This window comes from Gigantopelta aegis, chromosome 10, assembly GCF_016097555.1.
Source record: "Gigantopelta aegis isolate Gae_Host chromosome 10, Gae_host_genome, whole genome shotgun sequence".
NCBI classification, from domain to species: domain Eukaryota; kingdom Metazoa; phylum Mollusca; class Gastropoda; order Neomphalida; family Peltospiridae; genus Gigantopelta; species Gigantopelta aegis.
This window is the reverse complement of record NC_054708.1, coordinates 55,509,528-55,536,981: the sequence shown is the minus strand read 5'-3', so window position 1 is coordinate 55,536,981 and position 27,454 is coordinate 55,509,528. Positions and strand designations below refer to the sequence as shown.

The 27,454-nt window shown below is 37.3% G+C and overlaps 1 protein-coding gene and 3 non-coding genes across 6 annotated transcripts in view; 2 read left to right on the top strand and 2 right to left on the bottom strand.

Moving 5' to 3' along the window:
• LOC121383332 overlaps positions 1 to 12,674 on the bottom strand; it is a 53,193-nt gene extending 40,519 nt beyond the window's left edge. For 2 of the 3 annotated variants that reach the window (XM_041513293.1, XM_041513295.1), the window contains exons 1-4: positions 7,103 to 7,226; positions 1,443 to 1,625; positions 900 to 947; positions 340 to 400 (exon numbers count right to left, since the gene is read on the bottom strand). In XM_041513293.1, coding sequence (XP_041369227.1) covers positions 340 to 400; positions 900 to 947; positions 1,443 to 1,625; positions 7,103 to 7,125 — 315 coding nt within the window. In that variant the 5' untranslated portion in view covers positions 7,126 to 7,226. Of the gene's footprint in view, positions 1 to 339; positions 401 to 899; positions 948 to 1,442; positions 1,626 to 7,102; positions 7,227 to 12,566 lie in introns of those variants that run through there. The other variant, XM_041513294.1, reaches the window with a different exon arrangement.
• Positions 12,675 to 14,659: 1,985 nt separating this feature from the next.
• On the bottom strand, positions 14,660 to 14,732 carry Trnak-cuu. The gene has a single exon. It is a non-coding gene; the product is annotated as a tRNA-Lys (tRNA).
• Positions 14,733 to 25,408: 10,676 nt separating this feature from the next.
• Trnak-cuu lies at positions 25,409 to 25,481 on the top strand. The gene has a single exon. It is a non-coding gene; the product is annotated as a tRNA-Lys (tRNA).
• Positions 25,482 to 26,872: 1,391 nt separating this feature from the next.
• Positions 26,873 to 26,945, top strand: Trnak-cuu. Its single transcript has one exon. It is a non-coding gene; the product is annotated as a tRNA-Lys (tRNA).
• Positions 26,946 to 27,454: the final 509 nt, after the last annotated feature.

Genomic DNA, 27,454 nt, shown 5'->3' with positions numbered 1-27,454 from the left:
CCAGCGATATCAGGTATATAACTCACCAGTCTGACACATCGATATCACGTATATAACTCACCAGTCTGACCCAGCGATATCAGGTATATAACTCACCAGTCTGACACATTGATATCAGGTATAGAACTCACCAGTCTGACACATCGATATCAGGTGTAGAACTCACCAGTCTGACCCCGATATCAGGTATAGAACTCACCAGTCTGACACATCGATATCAGGTATAGAACTCACCAGTCTGACACATCGATATCAGGTATAGAACTCACCAGTCTGACACATCGATATCAGGTATAGAACTCACCAGTCTGACACATCGATATCACGTATAGAACTCACCAGTCTGACGTTGGAGAACGTCCGCCGTCTGCCAGCCAGCAACAAACAGCTCTTCCTGGACCTGCAACATTAAATTACAGAATGAGTTAAAAGTTTTTTTGTTTAACGACACCACTAGAGCACATTGATTTATTTATCATCGGCTATCAGATGTCAAACATTTGTTAATTCTAACGTATAGTCTTAAAGAGGAAACCTGCTAATTTTTTTCTATTAGTAGCAAGGGATCTTTTATATGCACCACCCCACTAACAAGATAACACATACCATGGTCTTTGATATACCAGTCATGCGCACTGGCTGAAAGGAAATAGCCCAATGTGCCCACCGATGGGGATCGATATAGGCCGACTGCACATCAGGCGAGCGCTTTACCACTGGGCCACTACAGAATGAGGATCAAAAACAACACTGACAGATACATTAACCTCCATAAGGGGATTTCAACCATGTAGCCTCTGGTTTATATTCTGATGGAAAAAATATTACGAAGGGAACGCATGACATGTTAGATTATATTTATCTTATTACCAGTAAAATATATAATTTAACATACTCACTCCAATTGACTAAAATAGCCTTCAATTTTCTTCACAGCTGATCCAAAACTGAAACATATTAATAATTTGAGTTTGTGCAGAAAAGTCACAATGAACAAAATCAACACTCTTATGATTTTAGATCAATATACTGAACAGACAGACAGACAGATAGACAAAAAGACATTTTTCTCAAAGAACAGTTTGTTTGTTTTGTTTAACGACAGCACTGGAGCACATTGATTAATTAATCATCGGCTATTCATAACTGGATGTCAAACATTTGGTAATTCTGACTCGTAGCCATCAGAGGAAACCCGCTACATTTTTCCATTAGCAGCAAGGGATCTTTTATATGCACTTTCCCAACGACAGGAAAACACATACCACGGCCTTTGAGCAGTTGTGGTACACTGGTTCGAACAAGGTGGTTCGATCCTGCGATGCAAGCTCAACAAGCGAGCACAAAATTAACTGAGTTAATAAAAGAATAGATACAGTAATTCTTATGTCTTGGAAATATATTTTTTTTTAACTCCATAGAAAACAAATTAACAAACTAACCTAAGTAACAGAGTGCCAAGCTCAGCCAATCGACAAACATTGCCAACAGGGTGACTGTGTGTTGTCACGGTGATGTCACCATGCAGCCATTGCTTCTCTTCAGCCTCTATTACCAGAGCCTGGATAGTCTCGGGCTTCAGCTGGATAAGTGAGCTCTCCGTGGCAAACATTCTGCATGCTAGTCTGACAACACACAAGGAATATCACATAAACAGTGAGGCCAAGAAACATTTAATATATACTGAGAGGCATAAATAACGTAATGGGTATTTCACTGATATTTTCTTATAGAAATATTATGTCATCAGTATTAGTCATGCAGACAAATAACATACTGGTAACAACTGTAACTTAAAGAAGATATTGTTCAAATCAGGATTTTTTTACAAATAAAATGTGGTTTTAAAAAAAAAACACAACTGGGTTTTTTGGCAATCAAACAACAATTTTTTTAACATTACTTACCATAGCATATTAAAAAAAAGACAGAAAACACACAAAAATGGTTGCTTTTATAGGAAGTCAAGAGCAGGCAATGCACATGCAAAATGATTTTCATATGCAATGCTGTATTGTTGTAATAAACACACCAGTTATGCTTTTTACTGAAAACTCATTTTATTCAATTGTTTTCTGATTTGAACAAAATCCTCTTTCACTTACAATTATTGCCAGTATGTTATTTCTCCACATACTCAATATATGTGATTTGACATTTCTATAAGAGATTATTCAGTGAATTATCCATTGTGTTATTTATGCCTCTCAGTATAGATACCGGAAGTGTGAGGAGGGGGTACTGACCCTCAACTCTGAAGTTTACGCGTTGTCCCCCCACCCCAACCCCGCTGAAAGGCAAATTAATACAGACCTCTGAAAATTGCGAGAGCATTAGTTTCATTTGCGCATCGCTCATGTGAGTATATTTTTGCGTGACCCGTCTTTCGTTCACGCACTGCATTTGTGGTGTCATTTGAATGATTGTTGGCGGGTTACATGACGGCGGGATGGGTTGCCTGAGTTTGTTTTGGCATAACCCATAAATGGTTAAAAAAAGAGTAAATAACTAAATAAATAAATAAATAAATAAATTAAAAAAAAAAAAAACCCAATTCTCTGGGGCCTTTAATATACTACTAGCTTCTCCAGCTGCTGGTAACTTACAACACCTACATGAGTGTTTAATCTCTCTAAATTGAAAAATGTTAATTCAAGTTGATATTGGCAAATATCTCTCAAATCACCAAAAACACAAAACAAATTGCCGACCGACCAAATCTAAATTGATACATGTATCACCAACAATTTGATTTTTTGTTTGGTTTAACTTTTGCACAATATTCAATTGAGAATTAAATTAATTTTGGTTTGCTATCATGCTATCTATATTAAACCTTAATATAAAATATTTTCTTATGTTAAAAATATAAACCAGCAACCACCTTGGTAGGATATGATGAGTTACAAAATTTAAAACAGAGAAAATATGATGCATTAAGAGCCTGTGGTTTAGATTTCTCTGTGTTTTTTAAATTTTGAGATAAGAATTTTAAAATACTTTTAATAGGAAAAGAAGTGCTTATTTTATTTATTAAACAGAGAGAAATTTGATAAATGCAAGAAACAGTCCCGAACTCTTTTGGAAATTGATTAAACAAGGGAAACAGTATTCTAATATATCACAAGAAATTAGTTCTGTACAATGGATTGAGCACTTCTCTTCCCTTCTTTTTAGCAATGAATTGTCTATGAATAATAATCATGGTTATACTGTAAATAATGATAATTTGTCAAAAAATCTCTAATTACAGAAGAAGAAATTGTAAGTCATATACAAGGTTTAGCAAATAACAAACAACCTGGGCCAGATGGTATTGCTTCAGAATTTTTAAAGGCTTCACAAAACCTTATTATCCCTGTATTGCTCAGTTTATTTAATAATATACATGACAGTGGCATTTTCCCAGATATATGGGGTAAAAGTATTATATGTCATTAATTGATACCACATTTAAGGTGTTTACTTCTATTCTTAATACATGACATCAAGATTGGTGGGATAACAATAATATTATTGATGAATCTCTACCAGGCTTCAGACCAGATTATTCTACTGCTAATCAAATTTTTTCACTGCAAGCTCTTGTGCAAAAACATGCCTGGACAAAAAGAGGTCAATTTTATTGTCTTTTTGTAGATTTTTTTAAGGCTTTTGATAATGTTAATGTTAATATTTATCTGTAATTTCATCAATGCTTGTGTAAGAACACCAAATGGCTTATTAGATTATTTTCATTGTAATATTGGCACCCAACAAGGATGTATATTGAGTCCACAAATGTTCATTATTTTTATAAATAGGCTTGTAAAAACTATGGAAGAGTGTGGTGGGCGAGGTGTTTTTATATCAAATGATTGTAAATCAGTATATGCTCTTATGTTTGCTGATGATGTATCAATTGTTTCTGACAATCCTTTACAGCTACAAAAGACAATTAGTGTATTAGAAGTGTTTTGTAATACTACAGGTATGGCTGTGAATTTAATAAAGACCAAGGTCATTGTTTTTAGAAATAGATCCTCTAAAGAATTAAGAAACATGTTTTTTTAATGGAAATAGTACTGAGGTTGTCTCATATTATAGATATTAAGGTATTATGGACTAAAACCCAAACTTGTTTTGCAGCACAAGGTAAAAAAGCCATGATGGCAATAGGTATCAAAAGAAACTTGGTGATATTCTTTGTAAAGATCTATTTAAGATATTTGATTCTATGGTCACTCCAATTTTATGTTATGGTTCAGAAGTATGGGGTACTTGTTATTGTAAAATTAATGAACATGTTTAGATTAAAATGTGTAAATGATTTTTAAAATTAGGTAAAAACACCAGTAATATTATGGCTTTAGGTGAATGTGATAGAGCTCCTTTACAGCTTATTTACACTACTAGAGATATTAAGTATTGGTGTAGGATATTACAACTGAATGTAAACAGGCTTCCCCGTCAATGTTATACAATGCTACAGACACTGAAGCAGGACGCACCACATGGGTGACTTATATTAAAAATATTCTTTTTAGATCAGGATTTGGTTATGTTTGGATAGCTCAGGATTTTAAAGATGTAAAATTGTTTATAGTTAAATTTAGACAATGATTGTTTGATAATCTTCAGCAAAATTGGTGTAGTTCTGTTACTAATTTATCTGATACTTTTTATTATAAGCATTATAAGTCATTGTTAAATGTAGAACGTTATCTCACTTATGAAATCCCTGTTTATCTTAAAGTAATATATACAAGATGTATACTCTGTCAAAAAAGAAATGCATAGGCGAAATATTCATGGAATTATCTCTTTAATACAAAGTGGCATAATTTCGTTATTTATGATCGTATCACAGTCATATTTGACATGAATATGTTACAATGTTCTTGCTATGGACTGACAGCAGTGGAGGCGTTTTCGTCACCAAACAGCTGAAAATCAGTACCTTGTGTGGCCACCAGCAGCAGCAATCACTGCACAACATCTTGGCATAGACTGAATACGTCTCTGAATCTGGGCATGTAGAATCCTAGCCCATTCTTCCTGCAGTGCATGTGACAGCTGCGGAAGCGTCTGAGGCTCCGGGTCATGCTGGCATACACGTCTGTCCAGTTCGTCCCATAGATGTTCAATGGGGTTGAGATCTGGCTATCATTCTGTAGGAAATCCATTGTTACACATGCCGTATGCGGCCTGGCATTGTCCTGCTGTAAGAGTTCTCTCTGTCGATCCAAAATAGGAAGCATGTGACGGCGAAGAATTTCATCCCGGTAGTGTACAGCTGTCAGGTTGCCTTGTACAAACACACATTCACTTCTGCCAGTGTATGAGATGGCTCCCCACATCATGACACTCCCTCCACCGAATCTGTCAACTTGGGCGACGCAGTTGTTGGCAAAATGTTCACTGCAGCGTCTGTAAACACGTTGTAGTCCATTATGTCGCTGTAGAAGGAAAAGTGACTCGTTGCTGAACCATACTCGCCGTTAGTTTCTCCCAGTTCCACCCCTGTACATTTGTGCACCAGCGAACACGTAAATGTCGATGTTGACGTCGCAGGACGGGGCCAACATACGGTCTTCTAGCCCGTAAACCAGGTTCCGAATGATTTGTGCAGACACACTTCTCAAACCAGGTATGTGTCCAGCAGTGTTCGTTGCTGTGGCAGTTCGGTGACACAAGTGCAGAACGCGGATGTAGTGATCTTGTGCTGCAGTTGTTATGCGAGGTCTTCCACTTCTGGGCCGGTCTTCAGCTGATAGAAACTGCTGGTACCTGTCCCAGAGATGTGAAATGGTGCTCTGATGGACGTTCATGTGGTGTGCGACTGCTGACTGTGATTCACCTAACTGGAGGTGGCCTATTGCAATGTTTCGATTCGGCAGGTTTAGTCTTGGCTCTTGTAACTCATCTACGTCAAAATGGAAATGAGGCATCATTGCGAGCATTGCAGCTTTAAATACCCATCCCTACCCCAATCTTCCCCCCACCCTCCACCCCTGAGTTTCACATGCATTCACTAAAATCTGACCATTTCACGTCGATTTCCTGCAATTGTCGCACAACATGAGTTAATTTGTTTTAGGGTGCATTTGGGCATGCTGTCCCATTCCAGGAACATTAACAAACATGGTCATTCAGCAACATTGTACAAAAAAACTATATTTTGTAAAATCAAACACTTTTCTTCTTTCCATATCACCTATGCGTTTCTTTTTTGACACAGCATAGTAACTTTAGACTTGCTGTGGAACAAGGAAGCTATAACAACATAACCTACACTAAAAAACTCTGTCTATATTATCTGGATCATGGATTAAGATATATTGAGGATGAACTCCACATTTTGCTTATATGTAAGCGTTATAATGTACTAAGAGATCACCAAATTTCTAAATTTATAAAAAAAATCATGCATTGCAAACCTTAATAGATATTATGACATAAGAAAATTTGGATGCATTATTCAATGCATGTCTTTATCTTTATAATGTGCAAAAACTTAGAAATACTTAAATATTTAAATATATATCTATAGTATACTGTACAAACACTACACATGCGCAAACATGCATGTATAACGGCGTCTGACTGTATTATGGGCCTATGGCCTTTATACTAAATAAACATTGTCTTGGTCTGGTCTATAAAATATTTCAGTCTTTAACTCAAAATTTATACAATGACTACCTACCCTAAATAAGTTGCCTTAAAAATCCAGAAGATTTTAGTCTACCTACACCCTAATTTATCTGACTTATGTAATCAAAACCACACACTGTTTAGTCTATATACAGTGTTTTTAAATCTTTAATTTTGTTATATTTTGTTTAATTAAATAACAACCTTAACTTGGCCACAGATGCTTTCACTATATGTTCACCAAATTGTAAATAATTTCTGAGGCTCACTTTAAACTCTGGTTAATGAACCTGGAATAAAATTCAAGGTTGCTGTGTTGGGTCATGTTGTCCTGCCTTGTCATTGTTGTTTTGGGTGGGGGGTTTTTAATTGTTATTGTTGTCATTTTGGGGGGGGGGGGGTAGGGGATGGGAAGGGTACTGGTACAGATTTCGAATATGAGACTGGGAAAACAACAACTCCTTACCTGACTATCCAGGAAGTATACATAAAAATACACAGTAATACATGGTGGGCTTGTATGTTGAGTTTTTTTCTTCACTGTTGACAAAGTCCAAATACTATCACAATGATAATGACATCATTATGAAAACACACACCTACTTTATCAAGTACGGTAAGTAACATGACAAGGTCACTTTAGTTTTCTTCATACAGGAACATGTGACTGTTTTTAATGTCTCGAAAAAGACATAATATACTCTTCAAAAAAAGTAGGGGAACTATAATAAGAATTTACAATTGCCAAAATTGTAAGGTATATTAGCTGTGGGGAATGGTTATATGATAATAGAGAATTAATTGGGCAAACATTACAACCGGTAGTTCAGTATTACAGTAGGTTTTATGACCACCAAAGATCTTGAAGGACGATTGAGGTCAGAAGTGAAATTTGAAAGTTGACGTTTTTTTATCAATACATTGCAAATTCAAACAATAAAAATGACTAAAAACAAAACAATAACAACTGTATGATCAATAGAATGAAAAAGATTGACAGAAATAATGTTCCACAGTGATTAATGGACCTTCCTGGAAATTGTCAAAATCAAGAATGACACCCCACGCACATGTACGGGCAACTGCAAACTATGGAATGTGTTTAGGTGTGTTGATAAACAAACCTGAACATTCTTTACTAGGATGTCTGTAGTCAAAACGTATGTTTGGTCTAATAGTTGATATTAACATTAACATTTCAGATTCCCCTCCCTTACAATATCTAATTTAACACTGGTTATTATAAAGATAATAGGCCTACGGTTATATTTAAGATATAGTGATATGAACATTTATAGGTGAAACTATACATCGAGATATAGTAAGGATCACGGTTGTAGGAAGGTGTAAAAAAGTGTGGGGGGGATGGGGGTGGGGGGCACATACACACACATATAAATACATGTACAAATATATATATAAACCATCGTCGCTGCTACAAAGTGAGGGCACATGCCCCTCTTGCCCCCACCCCCTCCCCTGCTTCCTACACCAGTGAGAATATTATACAGTGAAACCTCTCAAGACCGGACACTCTGTAAACTGGAATTCCTTCAAACTAGACACTTTACAGAGTCCCTTTTTAAAAACCAGGACAGAACTTAACCTGTCTAAACCAGATACCTCTTAAAACCGGACATTTTTCTTGGTCCCAATGGTGTTCGGTTTACAGGGGTTTCACTGTATACCATGGTTTTTTATGTATGTCATGGGGCACTGGGTGGGAGGGGGGAAAACTGGAGTCAACAGAGTGCAATTAATCCTGCGATGCATGTCCCGTTCGAACCAGAAATGTTTTATTTAACACAAAACATTTTATTTACAGTTATATGGCATCGGACATATGGTTAAGGACCACACAGATATTGAAAGAGGAAACCTGCTGTCACCACTTCATGGGCTACTCTTTTCGATTAGCAACAAGGGATCTTTTATATGCACCATCCCATAGACAGGATAGCACATACTATGGCCTTTGATATACCAGTTGTGGTGCACTAGCTGGAACGAGAAATAGTATTTGAACCCTGCCACCTCAGGTGAGGTTTCTACTGACCGAGTTGGATCTTGCCACTTCCAGCACTTCAATGATCATTTTAATGCCAGTCAAATTTTGCTTTATCTGCTTATTATCGCCATATATACTGTACCGGGGGTATATATATACTGTACTGGGGGTATATATATATACTGTCCCGGGGGTATATATATATACTGTCCCGGGGGTATATATATATACTGTACCAGGGGTATATATATATACTGTACCGGGGGTATATATATATACTGTACCGGGGGTATATATATATACTGTACCGGGGGTATATATATACTGTACCGGGGGTATATATATATACTGTACCGGGGGTATATATATATACTGTACCAGGGGTATATATATATACTGTACCAGGGGTATATATATATACTGTACCGGGGGTATATATATACTGTACCGGGCGTATATATATACTGTACCGGGGGTATATATATATACTGTACTGGGGGTATATATATACTGTACAGGGGGTATATATATATATATATATATACTGTACCGGGGGTATATATATATACTGTACCCGGGGTATATATATATTGTACTGGGGGTATATATATATATATACTGTACCGGGGGTATATATATACTGTATATATAGCAATAATAAGCAGACTGAATTTGAATATTGTGTTTAATGCAGTCACTGTAGAAAATATAGAGAAATAATTTCTGTTGGCAGGTTTCATATCTTGATTCATAACTTTGTTTATTTGACATTATTCCTGTTTATATATTTTTTTTTAAAGAAGTTTAGAATGCACAAGAATAAGAAAACTGTCAGAAGTACTGGTTAACACTTAATGTTCATTGTGACCCTTTAGTTCCAATTCTGAGTGGCTCACAATTAAAAATTAAAAATTTAAACTCTGCTTTTGTTATTAAGAATGTGCAGCATTATCAGTTTATCACATCACAGTGGAAGAGATTATCATGCGATATTTATCGTCTCTTTGCATTGTGGAATATGCCTTTTGAGAGGTCATGACCTCTGATCAGGTGATTGACTGTCACACAGTACAACTCAACATCACTGGCATAGAAAGTGGGGGGGGGGGGGGGGGGGTCAAGGGGGCCACACTTTTCTTGATCCAGTAGCATATATATGTGTGTGCCCTCCACTTTTTGGCACCTTCTTATGCCATTGCACATAGATATTCATGCAAAACATGCACACATGGTTCTTTCGATTCATAGATCATAATTTTAATTCAGAAAAATACTTGCTGTCAATTCTTATAATTAATGTTAGCAGCATAATTTAACAAAATATATATTGTAATAATTTTGTTTATCCTTGAATATGTTTATAATATAGTCAGTGTAAACTTCATTGATAGATGTGTGGTGTAGGAATGCAAAGTTTCATTGATAAATAGCTAAATGAAGTGACCACAAAATACATCATTTTACTAAATGACATCATTTGGTCAGTGACGTCACTTTCCCAGTCTTTAATCTGTGTATTTTCATGTCTTGTTTAGTTATTTTAGAAGTCATTCTGTGCAATTGTTTGTTCGTTGATGTGCAGTGTAATAAATAAAATACTATACTCGTTCCTATGTGAGACTGTTTATATTACAACTTGTGTGTTTTTAATCGTATATCACTCGCTTTCACTCGTGATGTATGATTGACAACATACGGTCTATAAAGTTACTGTAGTATATACATTGTAAATATAGAATACTAAACGAGTTTGCCAGTCATACCATTTTCATGAAACAAGTAAACAGTTTTGGTATCTGATGAGCAAAAGCGAGTCACATACCAACACTGTTCACAAGTTTCATAAAAATGGTATGAAAGGCAAACTGGTTTAGTATTTTATTAATTACAAACCAACTGCAAACAAGCCACAATGCAGAAGTAAGCAGATGTCAAGACCTACTACAGGTTATTTTTTTTACGAATTGGGTCAGCAAGTATCTACGTCACACATAAACTTAAACGACATCACAATGAGCAATGAGATGTCAACAATGTACAGTTTAGATGTTGGCACGAAGCTTGCATTAATGAGATTTTGAAATGCACAATAATGACTGAATTGTTGATTGGACAGGCAAAGACTGTGCTGAGTGAATGGTATTAACTAGATGTGACACGGACATTTCAATTCATGACCATATTTTGTAATGGTACACTTTTAAATTCCACTATTTTGTACAAACACAGTTAGATACATTAATAATCTCTGCCTTGTGAACAGTGTTGGTATCTGACTCGCTTTCGTTCATCACATACCAAAACTGTTCACTCATTTCATAAAAATGGTATGACCAGCAAACTTGTTTAGTATTCTATATATATATATATATATATATATTACATAATACTGAACACAAGATAGAGGGATTTATCCAGGATTCATTTTATAATGGCCTGACAGAGAAAAATATTGGATAGATCTACTGTGATGGTAGGGTATCAGGTCGTTTCGCCCTTATTCCCGATCGCCCCGTGTCGTTTCGCCCCGTGTCGTTTTGCCCACATACCGGGTCGTTTCGCCCTCTATACAGGGTCGTTTCGCCCTCATGTTTATGTTTGTGAATGATGAATAAATTTGTTTACGTGACTCTAGTTGCAAATCAGAGATAGGTTATCAAGTTGTAACCCTTTATGAACCATAAACACCATTTATATATTATTACATTTTGTGTGTTTTTCTTCTAATTAGGTCCATTTGCTTCAGTTTACATTAAAAAAGTCATTAAAAAGATATGTTTAAAAAAATGTTTGTTGTATGCTATATATGGCATTTTTGTTAAAATAATGCGTATTTTGTTATTAAAATGTTTTAAAATAAAGCGTATTTTGTGGGGGTTTTAAAAAGATTTTGTGAGAATATACTCGTTTTAGGTACAAACTAAGAGTTCCCCTTAGAAAATCACATACAGATGTAATCATTGAGCGAGTCTATTGTTTGTTTATTTAGCAGCTCGGAGAAACTGAAAGTACAAGAGAATCTTGCAGGGTATTATCTGCTTAATTAGCAGTTAAAATAATCTGAAGGGATATTTACTCCTGGTACAATATAGCCTTGCAGGGGATTGTCTGCTTAATTAGCAGGTCATCCTTAGCATGAGTAGCCTATGTGATTACTTGAATTTGGGCCTCTTTGGGCCTTTTCTTGATCTCGAATAGAATCGGTATTAAACAAATATATCTTTGTAGTATAATGAGTAATTAAGGTAGGAGCAATTTATTGTAGTTGTCCACATTTTGTTTCGGACCACCCCAATACATAGGGGTGAAACGACTCATAATGGAGGACGAAACGACTCATTCTAAGGGCGAAATGCCTCGGGGCTAACGGGAATAAGGGCGAAACGACTTGGGGGCGAATAAGAATAAGGGCGAAACGACTCGGGGGCGAATAAGAATAAGGGCGAAACGACCCGGATTCGATGGTAGTGCAGGGCGCACATTATGTCAATAGTTTTCTTAAGAACTGCATTTTTTACGTCCCTTCGGACTACTGTGATGGCTGCCTACATTTGTTTTATAAACCTCTTTTGCAGGTGAGTGCATCTTTAATACAATTTTATAGGTGGTAAGCATTAAGTCTTGGAATTAAGAATGAGATCCAGTATTGAAATAACCTATTCAATAATAGTTCACCAAGGTAAACATCTCCGTCCGTTTTTTTACATTTTGACATTTATTGAACATCACAATAATAAATATCGTGCCGGAGACGTTTATCTTGATGAACTAATTCAATAGGTACCTAGGCCCTAAGGCTTCTCTGATTTCTAAAACTGAATTATTTTTTTTAAAATCCCCCAAATTATGTAATGCAAATGAAACAAAGATGTAACAAAATATTCGGATCTTAAACATATTAGATCGTTTTAACTAAATGTACCTTCCTTCTTCTATGTCACCTGTTCGGAATCGCAACAAAGTTCACATATTTTTTACAGGAACGAATCACGTAAACACAATTAGCCATTTTGAAAAAATATCACATGATCGTTTGTACGTTTTTCAACGAAAGAGTAGTTTCCCTTATATTGACTGGTAATATTTTACGTGCATAATTTGATCTATCAGACTGAGTCATCACAAAAACAAAATAATAATAATAATTTAAAAAACAACAAAAAACCACACTAACCCAACAACATATTAAGTTTAAAGTTGCAGACTCTAGTTTCAACCAAGGAAATGGACACACTAAGTTTACTTGTCAATAATCGTTACTTTTCAGAAATACGTGCGTTTCTAAAAATATGCTAAATAAATTATTATGAGTATTTAATATTAGAAACACCAGAATGACCAAAAACACATGGATATATATATGGAAATGGATAATAATTTTGTTATTTCATTTTTTTAATTATTATTATTTATTTTTTTTTTTTTGGGGGGGGGTGGTATGAAATGCTAATTTGTTCACATGACAATCAATTAAAATTTCTAAAGTATATAAACACGTTTTAAAAAAAAAAAAAACCCAACCCTCCCCCCAAAAACAACCCCACCATAATAAAACAATACCAAAAAACCCAAAACAAAAATAACAACAATAACAACATATTTTTAGATTAAATTATGATGTATTTCTATAAAATTATTTATGAAAACCTATTGTTAAATAATGGCGCGCGATAAATGTTTAAACCAAGGCCCTGTCTTGCTTTTCTGTAGACATTAACAAAAATATCCAAATGTACAGTAATAAATTATTATTTAAAGCAAGAAGTTCGACTTGAAGACCGCACCCAGATTTATAATCCATGTAGTGATGTTCTAGGAAATTCGGAATCGGAGCGCACCACGTGAGGTTCGTTTGGAAGACGTAGACTCCCCCCCCCCCCCCCCCCCCGGACACATACACACAGAGACACAGACACACACACATACACACACAGACACACACACACACACACACACACACACCTTCCACAGCTGAAAACATATTTAGACGACTTCTCTTTTGATACACATACACTTCAGTTTTGAAGTGCCTGTTGCGGCTAAACGAGTGACTAACGTAATACTACTGTGCATAGGCCTACATATTCAGGATATTCCAAAAATATATATTATAATCTGACAGTAATCCAAATTATATGTAACTTAAAGAGTAACATATGAGTGGAGTGGGTGGCGTTGGTGATATTTAAAATACTTGACCTGAATAAGTTACCGCCCTTGGTGACGTAGTCAAAAGTTAATATTGTTTTGTTGTTGCCGGGTTGTTTTTTGTGGGTTTTTTTTTAAACGACACCACTAGAGCACATTGATTAATTAATCATCGGCTATTGGATGTCAAACATTTGGTACTTTTGACATGTAGTCATCAGAGGAAACCCGTTACATGTTTCCATTAGCAGCAAAGGATCTTTTATATGCATCATCCCACAGACAGGATAGCACATACCACGACCTTTGAGTAGTTGTGGTTAAACGTTTTGGCAGGTTGTGTGGTGCACTGGTTGTAACGAGAAAAAAACTAAACCAGTTGAAAGGAAGGAACAATAAATAGCCCACCTAAAACGACTTCGACCAAGCGTTACCACTGGGCTACTTCCCGCCCAACTCATCCATCTCCCACCCCCATCCCCAATAAGGGGGGGGGGGGGGTAGTTTTAACGGTTCATTATTTGGCCAGTATATCGACTTTTCCTCATCACTAACCACTATAACAACCAGGGGTGGGAGCGAGCGAGCGAGAGAGAGAGAGAGAGAGAGAGAGAGAGAGAGAGAGAGAGAGAGAGAGAGAGAGAGAGAGAGAGAGAGAGAGAGAGAGAGAGAGAGAGAGAGAGAGAGAGAGAGAGAGAGAGAGAGAGAGAGAGAGAGAGAGAGAGAGAGAGAGAGTGAGTGACTGTGAGAGTGAGAAAAAGTGAGTGTTGTCGAATGAAATGCTCGAAACCTTCCTGGTATATAAGCATGTTAAAGTATTACGCACACGTTGTCGAATGTGCTCTTTTTAAAAGAATAAAATATGAGCGCCCTACGTAGGGTTCGAACCCACGATCCCGAGATTAAGAGTCTCGTGCTCTACCGACTGAGCTAAACGGGCTTTACGAAAACAGTTTTATATCTTGTCATGTCATAAGGTTTTGCATGCACATTCAGAACAAGCTGTTGATGCGCACGCCTGTCTTGGGCGCAAGTGTTTTTCTATATGTACGCAATTAAATGGAACCGGCCTCGGTGGCGTCGTGGTAAGCCATCGGTCTACAGGCTGGTAGGTACTGGGTTCGTATCCCAGTCGAGGCATGGGATTTTTAATCCAGATACCGACTCCAAACCCTAAGTGAGTGCTCCGCAAGGCTCAATTTGGAGGGTGTAAACCACTTGCACCGACCAGTGATCCATAACTGGTTCAACAAAGGCCATGGTTTGTGCTATCCTGCCTGTGGGAAGCGCAAATAAAAGATCCCTTGCTGCTAATCGGAAGAGTAGCCCATGTAGTGGCGACAGCGGGTTTCCTCTCAAAATCTGTGTGGTCCTTAACCATATGGCTGATGCCATATAACCGTAAATAAAAATGTGTGAGTGCGTCGTTAAATAAAACATTTCTTTCTTTCTTTCAATTAAATGGAGGTACAATCCAATATATTATAATGTTTATAAATAGGATTTTACCTCCCAATAATTTCTTACGTATAAAAAAACCCCACCACCTAGCTTTGTATATTACACTAAGGAAGTAAACTATGGACGTGGGGCGAGATGTAGCCCAGTGGTAAAGCGCTCGCTCGATGCGCGGTCGGTGTGGGATCGATCCCCGTCGGTGGGCCCATTGGGCTATTTCTCGTTCCAGCCAGTGCATCACGACTGGTATATCAAAGGCCGTGATATATGTTATCCTGTCTGTGGGATGGTGCATATAAAAGATCCCTTGCTGCTAATCGAAAAGAGTAGCCCATGAAGTGTAGCCTCTCTCTATAGCTGTGATAGCCCTTAACCGTATGTCTGACGCCATATAACCGTAAATAAAATGTGCTGAGTGCGTCGTTAAATAAAACATTTCCTTCCTTCTTAAACTATGGACGTATACGATGACAGCAAACTCAGGACAGTGCCTTTAAGAATTTAATTGTAGTGTACTCTGACCTATAAACAAAGCGAGAGTGAAGACATGAACAGGATAGGGTTGGAGGACACTCGACCTACTAGGACCTTCTTTTTATTGATGTCGACAGCGGAATATATGTATTCTCAGAACATTGTCTAAACAGGCAGGAGATATAGCTGGATTGAAAGAGCCTTACAAAGTTGTCTTTGTTTAACGACACCACTAGAGCACATTGATTAATTAATCATCGGCTATTAGGTGTCAAACATTTAGTATTTCTGACACGTAGTCATCAGAGGAAACCCGCTTCATTTTTCCTAATGCAGCAAGAGATCTTTTTATATAAAAATGCACTTTCCCACAGACAGGAAGGCACATACCACGGTCATTGACCAGTTGTGGTGCACTGGTTGGAATGAGAGAAAAAAATCAGTTAAATGGATACTCCGAGGTGGTTCGACGCAAGCACCTCAGGCGAGCTCTCAGCCAACTGAGCTAAATGCCGCCCCTGGTAGAGCATTACGTGAATTCTAGGATCGAACTATATCTCTCTCCCCCCCCCCCCCCCCCCCCCCCCCCCGGACCCAACCAGTGCCCCACAACTGGTAAATCAAAGGTCGTGATATGTACTGTCGTGTCTGTGAAGAGAATTCATTTAAAAGATCTCATGCTGCAGATTTTCTATAAGACTACGTGTCACAAATTACCAAGTAGGTTTGACATCCAATAGACAGGGGCAGGACGTAGCCCAGTGGTAAATCGCTCGCTTGATGCGCGGTCGGTTTGGGATCGATCCCCGTCAGTGGGCCCATTGGGCTATTTCTCGCTTCAGCCAGTGCACCACGACTGGTACATCAAAGGCCGTGGTATGCTATCCTGACTATGGGATGGTGCATATAAAAGATCCCTTGCTGCTAATCGAAAAGAGTAGCTCATGAAGTGGCGACAACGGGTTTCCTCCCTCAATATCTGTGTGGTCCTTAACCATATGTCCGACGCCATATAACCGTAAATAAAATGTGTTGAGTGGGTCGTTAAATAAAACATTTCCTTCCTTACATCCAATAGACAGTTACGATGATTAATATTATAAATCAATATGTTTGATCCAGTGTTGTCATTAAAGAAAACAAACTTTAACTTTTGTTTAAACAGTACTGCTACATGTAGTTGGGTGACACACATATAGTACATAGGTCGTAATTGTGGCTTTCGGTCTACACTTAAACGTAAAAACCCATTGCCACTCTTTAAAGGAATGCTCGCGCAAGGCTTTTGGACTGGTATGCATATTCAACGATATATAATTCACATTATTGCTTAATATCAACAAGTATATTATTATATTTAATTAATAAAACGGTCAAATGTGACGGCTATTATATATAACGGGCGGAGCCATTTTGTACCATCCCAGTGAATACGCCCTGAGCCGGTGGTTACTTAATATTTAACGTGTCACGTCAGGAATTAGTCTTAGAACTGAAGAACCAAAGAAAATGACTGTCCCCAGTTAGCAGGAATAATCAGGTTTTTAAACATTATTATTATTAACTAGACCTACGTGTTTTTTTATTTCTTAATGTCAGGTGCTTTATTATTTATGTTTTTAATCATTCACAGATTTCCACCGATATTGATATGAATATACAATCTTTAAATGAGGTTGAATTATCCGACAGACTGTTTTGCTTTTGCAAAACGTTCCAAAAAAGTCACAAAGACTGAAATTGCACCCAGCTGCAATGCCGTTACATGTTATTGTACGTTAATTTCACTCCGTACGGTTACGCCATCTATCGACAACGTCATAAACTGCTGGGCGACAATCGGAAAAACTCATCTATAAAGAAAGAAATACTTTATTTAACAACGCACACAACACATTTTATTTACGGTTATATGGCGTCAGACATATGGTTAAGGACTACACAGATTTTGAGAGGAAACCCGCTGTCGCCACTACATGGGCTACTCTTCCGATTAGCAGCAAGGGATCTTTTAGGGATCTTTTATATGCACCATCCCACAGACAGGGTAGTTCATACCACGGCCTTTGATATACCAGTCGTGGTGCACTGGCTGGAACGAGAAATAGCCCAATGGGCCCACCGACGGGGATCGATCCCAGACCGACCGCGCATCGAGCAAGCGCTTTACCACTGGGCTACGTCCCGCCCTCTAAATTGTCAGTATGTGTTGGTGGTCCGGGTATGCATCTTTCCAACATATAAGGCTCATATCTGAGTTTAGTTCCCCTTTAATGATAAAGACTTTTTTTTATATAGGTATGATTCTAATTAAGGCGGCAAATCCTACGCCTTTCCTTTAGTAGTCGTCGAGCACTGATTGGCATTGGAAATAACGAAATGTGTCAATCAACGGGAGTCCATCCTACAGGTTCTTTCACACCAGACGAACTAGCGAACTACTTTCGTTCATGTTTAAAGGGACATACCCTAGTTTTTAAACACTACGGCATATTTTTTACTATTAGAGCCGTTTTTGAGAACTGAAATCATACTTTATTTAGATTTCATTGTTTAGATTATTCATTTCCGTACATTCGAAGTGGTTTTGGTCAACCTAGTGTTTTTAATATCACAAAATGCATTTCTCATATTTTTTAAAACGCACGTGCGTCTGAGAAGTAACAGCTATGGAGTCCAGTTTTAGTCTATTTTTAGAGGGTATTTCACCATTTCAAAGTCAGAGACTCGTGTTTTATTCAACTGTAACTTTATCCAAATGTGTTACAGGTTTGCAGATTAACTGAACTTAGTGTTAATTTTCATGGGTTTAAACTAGGGTATGTCTCTTTAAGCAAACTGAAACGAAGGTCTTGTTTAGTTCTATACAAAATATATATATATATATTTTTTTTTACAATTCATGTTTATATTTGCTGGCTACTTTTAGAATATCGTGTCATATCTATTTCATGTACTTGACTGAATAAATACTGTTTATTTATTTGTTTAATGATTTCTTTCTTTCTTTTTTCGTTTGGATTTTATCACGTTTTATCGCGTTTTATGATTATTTGTCTAAGACAGTTGTAAAGTTTTGGTGAAGTAATTAAATTTACCATTGATGTTATCATTGATGGTCTCCTTACAAAATTAACTCAATTACGTTTTACGTTGTAAAGATAGTCAGGTATGTGTGCAGGAAAATAATAAGGATGGGCCTAGACTGTACATAGCGGACAAAGCACAAAACCGTGAAGCCACCAGTGGCGTAACGGGCAGGGAGGGGTGGGGGGTGGGGGGGGGGGGGGGGGGTGGCACGAGGGCCATGCCCTCAAATCGTACTCTTTTTTTTTTTACTGTATTCAATTTTATAGAATCATACATACATATATCCATCCATCCATCCATCTATCCATACATACATACATACATACATACATACATACATACATACATACATACATACATACATACATACATACATCCATCCATACATACATACATACACATGTACTTACATACATACATAGTGTGGGTTGAATTGATGACCCAGTTGCCCACACTTATCCAATTAATTACAATCGCCAATATCATGTATTAAAAAATATGTTATTCTGCAAAGTGACTATGTTGAAATGTGTATAAATAGAAGTTTATTCTAGTATATAAATTCGCTTTGAGTAGGGTGGTTCGCCCCAGAACCCAACCCACACCCCTCTGTACACGCGCCTGATAGGGAGGGTGCAAAGGAGGATGTAGTGATGGGATACAGATTAAACAGGAAGTTTGTTTTGTTTAACGACACCACTAGAGCACATTGATTTATTAATCATCGGCTGTTGGATGTCAAACATTTGATAATTCAGACATACAGTCTTAGAGAGAAAACGCGCAACACTTTTCCATCAGTAGCAAGGGATATTTTATATGCACCATTCCACAGACAGGACAGTACATACCACGGCCTTTGATACACCAGTCGTGGTGCACTGACTGTAACGAGAAATAGCCCAACGGGCCCAACGGCGGGGATCGATCCTAGACCGACGTGAATCAATCAAGCGCTTTACCACTGGGCTACGTCCCGCTCCCAGATTAAACAAGGTCAGACCACTTTGAGTATTCGACTGACAAGCATAATATACGTGTGCACAAATATGTGGTAATTCCCCCAGATGTACCCTGGTGACCAAAAATACACATGCACATGGCAATTTTCACCAAATACAACCAGCCGACCAAAATACGTTGGTATACTAGTATCATTTTTGTCGCCCAAATACATCCAGCCGACCAAGAAATCACAAACATATGGCAATATTTCAAGATATACGAAACCGACGAAAGTTATCACATGTATATTGCAATTTCTCCCAAATACAATCAGCCGACCAAGAAATCACATGTATATGGCAATATTTAAAGTTATATCAAACCGACCACGTTATCATGTGGTATGTATATAGCATCCCCCCACCCAGATACACCCAGCCTACTAAGATATTACAGGTATATAGCAACTTTCCCCCCAGATACACCCAGCCTACCAAGATACCACGGTATATGGCAATTTTCCTAGATACACCCATTTGAGCAAGATACCACATGTATATGGCAATTTCCCCACATACATCCAGCCTACCAAGATATCATATGTATATTGCAATTTTCCCAGATACACCCAGCCTACCAAGATATCACGTGTATATCACGATTTTCCTAGACATCAGCCTACCAAGGTATTACATGTATATCACGATTTTCCTAGATACATCAACCTACCAAGATATCACATGTATATCACGATTTTCCTAGATACACCCATTAGATAACCTAACCCTCATCCCGACATAGAATATTAAAACAATGACTATTCTGTGTTCGATGCACTACGAACTTTAACAATGTGCACACACACACACACACACACACACACACACGCGCGCGCGCGCGCGCGCACGCACGCACACACACACACACACACACACACACCACCACCCAGCGACTTCCTTTGATCCGCACCTGAGATGTGTAAGAAACGCAAAGTACAGTTTTATTTTTATATATTGATTATGAATGCGTATACCTCGAAGTACTATTGATACAATCTTGTGTTAGTATTGATCAGTGTAGTTTTATATACCAGCATGCTGCAACTTGCTTGGATATAATTATTTGTATTGTACTATGTACTAGTCTACTGTATGTATTAAATGTGTGTGTCACCTTGCCATGAATACGTTTTGAATTGTACAGATAATAAATAGGTACTATACACGATCCCGTATACATATTTAGTACTATGGCTACCACAGGGAAATAGGAGCGGGATGTAGCTAAAGCGGTAGCGTGTCCGCCTGTGAAGCGGTCGGTCTTCGGATCGATCCTGCTCAGTAGACTCATTTGCAGTTTGGGCTATTTCCGTTCCAACCGTGGTCCACAACTGGTTCATCAAAGACCGTGGTATGTGCTGTCCTGTCTATGGGAAAGTGCATATATAAGATCCCTTGCTGCTTATCGGAAATAGTAGCCTATGTGGCGGCAGTGGGTTTCCTCTGAAGAAATATGTCAGAATGACCATATGTTTGACGTCCAATAGCCGATGATAAGATAAAAATCAATGTGCTCTAGAGGCGTCGTTAAATAATACAAACTTTACTCTTTTTTTTACCACGGGGAAATAATGACGTAGTCTCCTAGTTATTTGCCTAAGTATAAGTTAAAAGTTTGTTTTGTTTAACGACAGCACTAGGGCATATTGATTTATTAATCATTGGCTATTGGATGTCAAACATTTGATAATTTGTTATATAATCTTAGAGAGGAAACCCGTTACATGTTTCCATTAATAGCAAGGATCTTTTATATGCACCATCCCACAGACAGGATAGCACATACCACGGCCTTTGATATACCAGTCGTGGTGCACTGGCTGGAACGAGAAATATCCCAATAGGCCCACAGACGCGGGTCGAGCCTAGTCCACCCGCGCACCAGGCGAGCGCTTTACCACTGGGCTACGTCTCGCCCCACTCGAGTATAAGCGTCCTTGATAAAACAAAAATACATGTTGCTACATGTGTGTCCTTGTCCCTTGTCTTTGTGAGTTCTTCTCTAACACTTTCATAGTCAATTATTACATTATTTCTTTTCTTTTCTTTCTTTTTACAGTGTAAAAACAAAAGATTATAAAATCAGACCACATTCATATACGAGCATTGGAGAGACAGAGACAGAGAGACAGAGAGAGCAGTGGCGTAGTGAGCGAGGGTACGGGGAGGGAGGGAGGGAGAGAGAGAGAGAGAGAGAGAGAGAGAGAGAGAGAGAGAGAGAGAGAGAGAGAGAGAGAGAGAGAGAGAGAGAGAGAGAGAGAGAGAGAGAGAGAGAGAGAGAGAGAGATATGGATGTATTGATTGTACAAATCAAGTACGAAATTTAGTCATTTTTATTATTATATTATTCTTATTATTATTAAGTTATTATTATTATTTCTTTTCTTTCTTTTTTTTTTCTTTTTTTTATACCTCAGCACATTTTAAAGGGACATACCCTAGGTTTTAAACACTAAGGCATATATTTCACTATTAGAGCCGTTTATGATCACTGAAATCAAACATCACTTATATTTTATTGTTTAGATTATCCATTTCCGTACAACCGAAGTGTTTCTGGTCATCCTGGTGTTTCTAATACCACAAAATGCATTTTTCATATTTTTAAAAACGCACGTGCGTTTGAGAAGTAACAGTTATGGAGTCGCGTTTTAGTCTACTTTTAAGGGCATTTCAACGTCACAGACTCTTATTTCACTCTGTTGTATCCAAATTTGTCACAGGTTTATAAATTAACCAAACTATGCAATCCATTTTTACGGGTTGAAACTAGGGTTTAGGTGAAAAATATGCCTTAGTGTTTAAAAAACTAGGGTCTGTCCCTTTAAAAGATGACTATTTGGCATATACCACTTTGGCGTCGGGGCGAAGGGTGGGGGGGGGGGACAAACGTGAGGTCACAAGTAGTATATTTACGTCGAATGGTAACGAACCATAATTTGTTTATTCTCAAGTTAATTGTGTACATGCACATTTAGGAGATAAACATATGGAGTTTTTAGATTTGCGGGTGTTATTGTCTATTTGATCCCGCAAAAATGAAACATTTGCGGGCATCAAATAGACAATAACACCCGCAAATCTAAAAGCTCCATATGGTTATGTCCATTGTAAACTGAATCGTTTTTCTACAGAACTAACTGTATATTTGGCATTTCTTGAAAAAATTACCTGGGTACAATCTAACTGTAGACCCTTGAATCGTCAACTTCGCCTGTTCCAATTGCTAATGACGTCACTTTCTAATGACGTCATTAACTTTCCGGGTGTTATTGTCTATTTGATCCCGGAAAAAGAATGTAATTAACCAATCACAATACAGAACACACGACAGTCAGTTTACAATATCACTATGTTCGAGATTAATTAGGCCTAATTTCTATTAATCATCACAAATGAATGTCAAAATAGTGAAATACGCAGGTGTGTGTGTGTGTGTGTGTGTGTGTGTGTGCGTGTGTGTGTGTGTGTGTGTGTGTTGGCAGAGGGTTTCGTGGGTCGAGAACCCTCCCTGCTCGCTCAGTTTTCTTTTTTATCAGTATATTTTCCAGGGGAGCATGACTGGACCGAGCCCGAGTAGGCTACTCTGCCTTTTGAGAGCTAGATGGACATTTGGACAGTTCGAGAGCGACTATAACTGTCCAAATATCCGTCTATAGGCTAATCCTTCCCACAGGAAACCCTTATTTATATCAAACTATGAGATTTACTACAATTTTTTTTAAATTTTTTTCTAAATTCCACACAAAAATAGTTTGTTTATTTTGTTATTTTTAAAACACTTTTACTTTTCTTCTTACGTCAAACCAAACTGAAATTATTCAATTAAGGTTCAAGTTCGCTGTCCAGGGTCAGTTGTTAGTGGCTAGTGAAAGAGAAGGTGGTGTAGAGGTCTTACAGTTATACTATTGTGTCATTAAAGCTCGCTTTGGGTGCGAACCCTGTACCTACCAGCCTTATGTCCGATGGCTTAACCACGACACCACCGAGGTTGTCACTGAAATTATTTACAATTTAAAAAAAAAAAAATTAATTTTGTAGAAGGATGGGACGGACTATATTTAGTTCTCGAAATAGTCCGAAAGAACGTAGCAATATTGACTTAATGTGCTCCCTGCAATTTAGAAAACAATCGGCTGAAATATATAACTTTTACTAAGTAGGCTAAATCCCATAATTTGAAAAGGGGGGGGGGGGGGGGGGAGGCTGTGGGAAGGATTAGCCTGTAGACGGACATTTGGACAGTTATAGGACTTCGCTTCTTACTCTCGACAGGGGGCAGCAGGGATCAGGCTAAAACGGCACCACTAGCAAAACGGAACCTTTTTTTCCCCAACATACAAATGTTTTTTGTAAATAATTTTAGTTTTGTTTGACGGGCAGAGTACTCGGGCTAGACTCGAGTCACTCGACCAACCTATATCTTCTTTGTCAGCGATCCCGGCCATGCTAAGTAGACGGTGCGACGATTTACCCAATAGGCTACTGCCCAATACTACCCAATACTTACTCAATACTTGTCAGAGACAAATATAGGCTAAATAGGTAAAGCAATGTTTTTGGAAGGTACATCATTTTATGTATGCGCTACATTTGAATTCTGATTGGTTGATATGCATGCCACATTTTCATTTGTTAATAGTTAAAAGAAAGGTTTAATAACAGTTAAATATATATCTCAAAGGTAATGTAAATATATAATATCTAATGACTAAAGGTCTTGTACCTGATTTGGCAGACGCTTCAAAAATGTATTTTTATTTTTCTCACACCTGTTGTAATTGTTGGGGGTGGGGGGGGGGGGTTTTGGGTGGGTTTTTTTAATGTTTTCTGATCACAGTAATGTGATAAAAATTGTCCATATCATCAAGATTAGAATTATAATTTTTTTTTATACTTACCTCTTTTTTATTTTATAAAAAATATTCGTGATGATATAATTAGTAGTGGTATTGGATAAGTATTGGGTAAATCGTCGCACCCCTAAGTAGATGTCATGGGTAGTCCGCCGTCTGCCTTAGCGACGTTGCCAAACTTTAGTTGTAACATTCAAGACCCCACGCCGGCTAAAAATGTCTGCATGTACGCGCCTGACATCACACTTTCAACTTTGATACCTGTAATCAGGGCCGTAGCTAAAGTTAAAGAAAAGGAGTTTTAGACTATTAACTACTCAGTTGCCTCCCCCCCCCCCCCCCCGAAGACAAAAAGGGCACCATAACATTATGAAAAGGCACTATTGAAAAATTACACACGGTTCACATGGACCATAATAGTGCTACAACAGGGACGCTGGCAGACGTATTCTAGTGTTCTATACACATTCAGTAACATTGACAGAATAAATAAATTTGTAAAAAACCTAAAAATCCTAAATAAGAGGGGCACTTCTCAAATTTGAGGGAGGGGGGTCCGGACACCTTGGACCCCCTTCTAGATCCGCCCCAGCAACAAAAATGCCTAGCTGCGGCCCTGGTAATGCTTGTAAATGCTTCAATACACTAATTCCAGCTAGTTAGAACATCATCGCTACAACCGACTTCTGTCTAATCTATCTATTAACCTCTATCATGAGCGAATCGACCAAGCAGCCCGGCTAGCTCAGTCGGTAGAGCACGAGACTCTTAATCTCGGGGTCGTGGGTTCGAGCCCCACGTTGGGCGCTTACTTTTTTTTTTTTTTTTTTTTTTTTTCCTCGTTTGTTTGGGGTTTTTTTAATATTAACATAGGGTGGAACTTTAATTATGCATATATTATTATGTGGGATCGATTAGTTTGTACTTAATTATCAAACATTTATGAAAAAAAATAGTGAAATATAAGACTTAGTAAGATTTAAAATTTGTAGGGGCTGGTTTTTATTTTTTAAAAAACAACAACAAAAAACAACAACATATCTTTATATTTTATGTGAGTATGACTATATATAAATGTCCTTATTTACCTTTATATTCTTATGTTTAAAAACGTGTCATGTTGTTTGTATAATTCAAATACTTAATTAAATAACGATTTGATTTGAAGATGTGATTTCATCACCTAACCTCTAATCACCCAACTATGCTATGGCCTGACCTAGGGCGTTGGGCGCTTTTTTTTTCCTTCTGTTTTTTTTTTTTTTTTTTTTTTTTTTTTTTTTTTTTTTTTTCTTTCTTTTCTTTTTTTGATTGGGGTGGGGGGGTAACTTGAAACAAATTACTTCAATCAATTTTAAAATAAAAAAGTGATGACATAACTTATTTGATAAAGATGTAATTTATGAGAAAATTGACAGTTTTAAAGCTAGAACAGTTATTTATAATCTGTAACTCGAATTACCCATTCATTTTACTGCCCAATACAATAAATAAATAAATGGCTTTTAACTTTAGCTGCACAAATAAACTAGACAGAATAAAACTTTACGTTTTACTCCACAGCTAAATGGTGAAATAATAGCATATTAAAATGTTTATGATAGGCTTAAAATCTATTTGGGCTGCAGACTTTTTATTTTTATTTTTGTCTTCGGGTAGTTTGAAAAATTATCTGTAACAAAAAAAAAACCCCAACAACACGTGTGGAGATTATTATTATCAAAATACAAATGAAAATATTAAACAACAGTTTCTGAGAAAATAATTTACATACCCCGGTAGTTGTTGATTAATTCAGGCTTTTATATCAGGCCCACCTACCTTGACACTACCAGTTTTGTACTTGGAGTCAATAAACTTTAAAAAAATATATATATAAAAAATAAATAAATAATAATAATAATAATAATAATAATAATAATAATAAATCAATGAATAATATATATTTAGTTAATGTAGTTAATGTAGTAGTTAATGATCAAACATTTACAACAAAAAAAAAAAAGGTGAAATATAACACTTTCAACTTTGAAGTTTAAAATTGATAGGGGCTTTTTTTATTATTATTAAAGCATATCTTTATATTTTATGTATGACTATATATAAATATGTCCTTACTTACCTTTGTATTCTTATGTTTAAAAAACGTGCCATGTTCTTTGTACAATATGTCATGGCCTCACCTAGCCATTCAAGCAGCCCGGCTAGCTCAGTCGGTAGAGCACGAGACTCTTAATCTCGGGGTCGTGGGTTCGAGCCCCACGTTGGGCTCTTATTTTTAATATTTATTTTTGTCTTCGGGTAGTTTGAACATTCTCAAAGTAGTGTGAGCAGGGGATAAAAACTTTAACAAAACTTAAGTTTGTTTTGTGTAACGACACCACTAGAGCACATTGATTTATTAATCATCGGCTATTGGATGTCAAACATTTGATAAGTTTGACGTAGACATGTTTTCATTAGTAGCAAGGGATATTTTATACGCACCATCCTACAAACAGGATAGCACATACCACGACCTTTGATGTACCAGTCGTGAAGCACTGGCTGGAACGAGAAATAGCCCAATGGGTCCACCGACGTGGATCGATCCCAGAAAGATAGCGCATCAAGCGAGCGCTTTATCACTGGGTTACGTCAAGCCCCTGGTGAATGATAAGAAGCATGATATCGAAAAATTACAGTGAAGTGCTTACATCCCAGTCATATATCTTACTTTTTGCTATTTTCTCTACTTATTTTCGTGCTTATAATCCAATTAAGGTTCAAGCACGTTGTCC